General features: G+C 35.5%; 1 protein-coding gene across 5 annotated transcripts in view; it reads right to left on the bottom strand.

The window, feature by feature from the left end:
* Positions 1-248: 248 nt before the first annotated feature.
* Positions 249-7,817, bottom strand: part of NME8 (NME/NM23 family member 8) — a 32,700-nt gene continuing 25,131 nt past the window's right edge. For all 5 annotated transcript variants that reach the window (XM_034761218.1, XM_034761219.1, XM_034761220.1 and 2 more), the window contains 6 exons: positions 7,544-7,722; positions 5,076-5,220; positions 3,971-4,078; positions 2,411-2,562; positions 1,464-1,608; positions 249-591 (listed from right to left, as the gene is read on the bottom strand). In XM_034761218.1, the coding sequence (XP_034617109.1) occupies positions 354-591; positions 1,464-1,608; positions 2,411-2,562; positions 3,971-4,078; positions 5,076-5,220; positions 7,544-7,722 (967 nt within the window). In that variant the 3' untranslated portion in view covers positions 249-353. The remainder of the gene's footprint in view (positions 592-1,463; positions 1,609-2,410; positions 2,563-3,970; positions 4,079-5,075; positions 5,221-7,543; positions 7,723-7,817) is intronic.

Below are 7,817 nucleotides of genomic sequence, written 5' to 3'. Positions count from 1 at the left end.
GTCGGGGATGGTCTAGGTTTATTTTGTCCTGCTTCAGCATAGGGGGCTGGACTTGATGACTTCTCAAGGTCCCTTCCAGCCCTATATGAGTCTGTGTTAATTAAGGGGTGAGCTATAATGAAGACTACTTTGCGAACATAACTATAGTGGTCATTACCAGCACAAATGGTCTAGTACATGTTAGTAAATTAATTGGTACATTCTACAGTAGTGTTACTAATTGGTAACAAAATATTTCATTAGGGAGAAAAAGTTTATTTTATTACTGCTTTTTATATATAGCATAAAACACAGGTGGACAGATAGATGAATAACCATCTAATGACTTACATTTTAACTGTTATTGATAGATCTCAGTTGTGGCTTAGACTGTTCAGATCAATCTCTCCAAATACATATTCAATGCTCTTCAGTGCATGTTCCTTATTAGATGAGCCATGAACTGCATTATGCAAAATATCTTGTGCAAATTGAGCTCTAAGAGAATCAGGAGAAGATTTTTTTGCCACGTCTGGATCTGTTGGACCCATTAATTGCCTCCAGTCCTCCACAGCATTTTCTTTAGTTAGGATCATTATCACTGATGGACCCCTGGAACATCAAGATATACAAATATCATATGTATTACTAGAGCTTTGCAACTATAGAACATACATTAACACTAAACTCTTTACTGAATAGTTAGCAAAATTTAACTCCTGGGGAAAAAGTGTTCCTTATTTATTTCAGGAAGAGAGTATGTCTGGCTTTAGAGATGGATGAAAATTAGTTCTGAGAGTGAGGGGATAGATACCGTCAAAAGTCTCCAAAGTATAATGTGACAGGTTTAACAAAACAGTCACATTACCCTCATATACCCCTCTGGGTCGGCATTTGAAAGCCACCTGGAGAAATGTATGGTGAAAGACTGGGCATGCAGAAAGAGTGAAGATAGAGATGTGGTTTTCTATTGGAAGAGGCACATATTTAAAATGAAATTTGGATTCTTAATACCCTTTGAACAGAAAAAGTCTCATTTATTGTTTATCCAAGTGGAAAACAATGGCCTTAAACAATTCATTCCTTAACAACTTCAGCGTTTAGACGGTTAACCTATTTTCCCACTCCTCGTCGTTTGCAAAAAAAAAAAAAGGTGGGGAGACATAAGTAGTTGCCCAGGATTTTCTATTTTTGAGGAACAAATCCAAAAAGGTGGTCATAATTCAGTTCAGTGTAGTTCACAGGTTCTGTAAGCGAAACCCACTGCCTAATAAAGGAAAGACACTGTATTCTAAAAAGGTCATAAATATTTAAGTTCTTTTTATAAAAATTCTAAAAATACCCTACACTTTACACAGAAAATGACAAAGTGCAGAATTCCAAGAGTCTTCCAATGTTCAACAAAAACGTTTTGCCTGCTCTATAAATTCAGAGTTATAACTGCTACATTTACATAGCACAATACTGTAAAATCAGACACTTACTCAGACATATAATTCACTAACTGGTCAAAAAAGGGTTTTCCTTCATGAGCCTTATAAAACTGTGTTGCCATTTCATGGGTGAAATTTGTTTCTTTCATCTGTGATACAATAAAGCCAGCATTTGTAACCTTCTGCATAATGTCATCTAGGAGAAAAAAAATACATTGGTCTTAATTTTTAACATTATTTTAAACACATGTAGAAATGATAACCTTGAAAAATCCCCAAAATTGCTAGATTTGTTTTCTGTCAAATTTATGTAATTATGTCTATTAACATGCTATTTATAATACAGAACAATCAGAAGTGAGACCTTGAACATAAAAAGTGACATAAAACGTATGAATTACTATTAACGATTAAAAAAAATCATCCTATTATCTCTTATTGGATAGTTGGAATGAGAGCTGGCCTGGTAAGATCAAACTGCATAGTTCCAAGAAGGGAAAAGTGAGATTCACAGAAACGAATGGGGACATATAAAAATCAATATAACCACTAGAGCTGTTACTATAAAACAGAGAATGTTTCTAATAATGGGGGGGTCTAGATAAAGAGGTAAAAACAATGGCAGTAGCAAGTTTAGGAAGATAACTCCATTTTTGCATTCTATGACTAAAAGAGGTTTTATCTTTTCTTCGATACAGCTTCCTCTTTCTTTCTATATATCTCATAGTAAAACATTAATTCATCAGCACCTCTGTGGCCTGTGAGAGGAAGGAACCATAGGCAATTTCGCTAATGAAATGTCAGTAGTGGGGTGGCAGCAAGAATTACTTCATGCCTATAAGGTTTTTAAATGTTGAAAATGCATTTAGGAAAGACAAAGAATTGATCTGATATCACTTATTGCAAATTTTATATTGCTAATATTTTATAGGAATGAGATCCATAGTTATTTTGGAATGAGATCCACAGGATTGGTATGCATGTTCTAGAATGTTTACCTTTATGTTCCTTAAGAGCAGTGGGTTTGATAACTGCCAAAGTGTGTTCCACAGGAAAGAAGAATTCTAGTTCCTTCTCAGCTTCACCAGGTGAAGCACTGCCATGCAGCTGATTGAGAGATACACTGTCTACTGCATACTCTGAACGTAAACTAACAATTATTAAAACAACAAGGTAGTTCAGTGACATGACATTTTCATGCATAAGTATCAGAATCCCTATGAATCTCCTAAATTAATGTTAATTCTGAGGGTCGAGATGGTGGACGCTGGAGACACAAAGGATACTTACAAACCTTTTGAAATGAATAGATATATTCTAAACTAATCATTTTGGCTTTCAGTGGGATTTGTGAGCCTAAGTCACTTAAGTGCTTTTGAAAATTCCATTCTTGCCTGCTGCCACCAGTGAATGTTCAACTACTTCAGAATGTTCCTGTGTCCTGTTTATCTATGTGATACTAATGCTATGTCTAGATTATGAACTAGGGATTTGATTTTCTGCTCATGTACACATACTTGGGCTAGTTCTCATCAAGCTAGCATAAATATAAATAGCAGCATAGCACGGGTAGCATAGCAGAGCCATGCCAAGTACAAACCCTCCTGAAACTGGTTTGTATTTGGCACAGCTCAGCCATGCCTCTGCTGCTACTACCCATGTTACTACAGCTACGCTGCTATTTATACTCGTGCTAGCTTGAGGAGAACTAGTGTGAATATGTGAACACAAACAGGGAATCACACCCCTAACTTGTAGCACAGATGTTAACCTAAGACACTGGACTTGGAAGGTTAATTGCAGTTTTACCTACTTTTAGCTATAAATAATCCTTAGTGCAATTTTTAAACTATTCACTAATTCCCAATATGAATACGAATAATAGGTCTTACTAAATCATAAACAGTACCACTGCTATAGATGACAGACCCTGTGAGTGAATGTCTTAATACCACAACAGTTACTGAAAACAATGTTACAAACACTATCTTAAGTACCTAACATAATTATTGATGAGATATTTACAAGAAATTATTGGATCAGAAAAGGAAATTGAGCCATAAATAAAACACTATACTTACACAAAGGCACCCAAATTTCATTTAGCTAAGACATAGGACACTTTTCAAAGAGGAGAATAAGTAAAACAGAAAACAATTTCAAGCAGATATATCATCCAGAGTAATATATAATCAATTAACAGTTGAAAATAGAAAATAATTAGCTGTCAGCTGTGTCAATCACAGAAATAAATCAAACTGATCATTATGACTCAAGGAGATCCCTCTCTTCTTTTCAAAGTCTTGCAAACAATGTTCTTTTTTAATTTGAACTTTCAGCTATGTTTACTAGCCATGTGTTGTTTTTTATAAATCCAGTTGACGCTGTATGTGCTACACTATTATAATCAAGAAAATCATAAAAACTTTCAGAAACATATATCACTTTTCAGATGACAGCATTATAGTTACATTGGTTACAATGTGGTCTAAATGTATATGTAGATTATGGACGTATACTGCAGATTACGAATCATGTATAGCTATTACAAATACTACCTGGCTGGACTTTTCTCCTTAGCCTCTTCAAGAGTCTTTGGGCCTAGTAAATCTCTCCAGTGTTGTACAGCATTTTCTCGTATTAAAGCAAGTGCAAGGGTTGGACCACTGTTAAATGAGATGACTAGTATTAAAAAAGCAATTGAAAAATACCCCTAAAATATCTCAAAATAATTAGATTAAATTCAGTGTAGCCAGGGAAAAGATGCCTTGATATTGGAGAGATTTAAAATCCAATATACATTTAAAAAGCTGAAGTTCCGGTGAATTTTTTATATTTTTGGGCAGGGGTGGGGGGTATTGGGTGAAGGTAATTTAAATGAAGAAACTACTGAACAGTGCCATTAGATGCAGGGGATGTCATCGACTTATATATCTGGGGTGAAATCTTGGCCTCATTGAAGTCAATTGGAGTTTTGCCACTAACTTCTATGGAGCCAGGATTTTCCCCCAGATCACCAGACCAGGATCATAGAGAATGTTGTGAAGATGTTGGGGAGAAGAGTCTTGGACAAACTCTTTAGAAATTGTATTTGTTTCTGCCTGAAATGACGGTTGTCACTTTGCTTGAGGGAAAATTTTCACTGCAGTGACAGCCACACTCACTTACCACACTCTGTTGACAACAGCGGAGGATGAGTGATATTTGTCAGATGTTTTGGGGGGGGACGACATAAAAGTGAGTAGAGGAGGGTTAATGTGCTGAATTACAACAATCATTATTATTGTTTTTATATACTGTTCATAAAAACACTTTTGATTTTTCAAATACTGTTTTTGCCATGACTTACTTTCTTGGGATCTAATTATTCCCCAGAGCTATAGTGAAATTCAGAAACCTAACTATTCTTAAAATCTGGAGATAGTCAGCTACAGTGGGTGGGGCCATTCCTTGAGTGAATTCTATCACTAGGTAGCTAGCTTCTGGATAGTATGTCTGATGTACCTGTGAATGTTCTTATTATTCATAAAACTCATTTCACTCATACTGAACTCCTGGACTCAATTGTATCTTGTGGCAATGAGTTATACAGGTTAATTATGCATTGTGAAAAATATTGCTTCCATTTGTAAGTTCAAACTTGTTGCCTTTCAATTAATGTACCTTGTCATGTGTTCTAGAAGGGTTGGGAAAAAATCTTCATTTTCATGTTCCTTGTAAAACTGACGTGCTTGTTCTTCTGTCAGAACTATTTCTCTCTGCATTGCTATTGTAAAGCCATCATCCTTAATCCTTTTCAGAATAGAATCTACATAAAAAACATTGAAATTGTGCTACATTGTCATAATTTAGTTCATTTTATATTTGTTATATTTCCATATTATAGTTTTTCCAGTCATTTCATTATAAAGTTTTCCAAAAGAGTTAACTTGTTCATTTTGGAATGAGAAAACTATAATTCGTAACGACTGCTATAGGGGTCCAATAATCATTGCTTGGATGCTCAGCGAGAAGTTTTTTGCCTTTTTAAAATCAAGGAAGGAAGGAATGTCAGAGAAGTCACATTTAATTTGATTTAGCTCTCTGTCTTTGAAAGTTCTGAAGATGTCACTGACTAATATGTAGGAAAGGTAGACTGCTTATGCATATGTAGCATGCAATTACACTTTCTTAAAAACCCTTCTACAGACATTCCTTCTCGAGAGCAAAACCTAACCAACAAGCAGCATGACCCAATTCATCATGAGGTCATCAAAGTCATGAATTTGAAGAATGTGGATTTAGGTACCTAACTTTAGACATTAAAGTTTGATAGCTGCTGCTAACTAGCTGTTTTTTTTTAAAAGCAAATAATATTTTGAAATCATGGATTTCGCAATTATAACTGATTTTCATTTATTGTTGTTGTTTGTTTTTCACTGAACCTCTTTTTTTTACCTGCAGCTGTTTTGGTGAATGGCAGAGATGGTGGGGCACAGCGCAGCTCAAAGTACGCCTGATAACACTGTCCTAGATCAGAATGATTGTTCACTGCTACAGTATAAAAGTCATCCTTATCGGAGAAACACTCATATTGGGCTTCAAATTCTCAAATACCACTGGCTGATAATATGTCCATAAGTAAGTTACAAATATCACTTATAGAAACTTTATCCAGTCAAATAAGCGTTAGTCACTTGGAGTTTCAATGAGTTTGTTGATGGAAATACAAATGTTAATACTATAGCAGTGATCATTCCAGCTGACCTCCACTCAATCAGAAAATCACAAAAATACACAGAATACATTGGGAAAAATTGGGTTTGGGCTGTGGATCTGCCAAGTCAATAAACTTGAGGAACTATAATTCAGTGTCAAGTACCCATTTTTTCTACTCAAGAAATGTCAATACAGATTCTCATTCTGAAATATTAATGAGCATTACAGCCCCCACAACGGACGGCCCAGAAGTTCTAATAGAAGGCATAATTATGACTGTGTTCTGTGACTATTCTCGCAAGTAAGCACTATTTGACATGAGCACAGGTGGCAGAATCAGGCCCTATATAAGGACGGCAAAACTGCTCTCCCAGTTGCATGAGAACTAGATGTCAAATCAAGAAAGTAATGCCATGTAAATGTCAGAAGAGTGCTCAAAGTAGTACTCTTTCAAATCTCAGAGTAGCAGCCGTGCTAGTCTGTATCCGCAAAAAGGACAGGAGTACATTGAATCTATCTCCCCTTGTAAGTATTCTCACACTTCTTATCAAACTGTCTGTACTGGGCTATCTTGATTATCACTTCAAAAAAATTTTTCCTCTTACTTAATTAGCCTCTCAGAGTTGGTAAGACAACTCCCACCTGTTCATGCTCTCTGTATGTGTGTATATATATCTCCTCTATATATGTTCCACTCTATATGCATCCGAAGAAGTGGGCTGTAGCCCACGAAAGCTTATGCTCTAATAAATTTGTTAGTCTCTACGGTGCCACAAGTACTCCTGTTCTTTCAAATCTATGTAACAGACATTATTCAAGCTAGCCATAGAAGCTGCCTTGGACCTGGCAGAGAATGCTCAACCACTCAAAGACAATGATACTAGCTAAACTGTTTTAGCAGAAAGCATTACTCATTTAAATATATTTTAAATGCAATTAGTCTCTCTTACTGATTTTTCTAGAAACCACAATTATATCCCAGAAAGGGGATCTCTAGAGGCAATTTTTGAAGAATTGATCTAGGAAATAAAATGATATTCACACAAAAGTATGTAAAGACAGACTAGAATGAACAAATTGTATTTTTCTGATATACAGTTCTGTCAACTTAATGCTGAGCACAGAAAATAATTTGAAGACAGCATGGTCTAGTGTGTAGAACACTGGACTGGAGGCCTGGATTCTGTTCCTGGCTCTACTACTGGCCTGCTGGGTGACCTGGGACAAAATCAGTTCAGCTCTCTCAGTTTCTTCATCTGTCAAATGGGGATAATTATATTGACCTACTTTGCAAAGCACTTTGACATTTATTGGAGAAAAGTGCTATACAAAAACTAGGTATTATTTATTAAAAGATACCAGGATTTTTGAAATCTAAAATATAAGGCCTTCTTTGTGTACTGCAGGTGAAAAATGTAGTTACGATCACTTACTTCGTCTTTCCTTTAATAGAGAAGGTCTAATTAAGGCCAATGTTTTTTCAGCATTTTGGCTGGTCTTCTTTTTACCAAAATCTGGGAAAAAGAAGGCAAGTTGCCTGCTAGCATCTTCTACACTGTCTTCCACATCACATAAATTTAACATATTCTCGGATTCCAAAACTTCTTGCAAGCTAATAAGAGACAAATAATACATCTAAATTAATGTATCCTTTATATTCATTTACTATTTTACACAAATGTATCAATTAATGACTTGCTGAAAAAA

The sequence above is a fragment of the Trachemys scripta genome, chromosome 2 (genome assembly GCF_013100865.1).
Source record: "Trachemys scripta elegans isolate TJP31775 chromosome 2, CAS_Tse_1.0, whole genome shotgun sequence".
Lineage (NCBI taxonomy): Eukaryota > Metazoa > Chordata > Testudines > Emydidae > Trachemys > Trachemys scripta.
The sequence above is the reverse complement of the archived record's forward strand: the minus strand, read 5'-3'. Positions and strand labels throughout refer to the sequence as shown.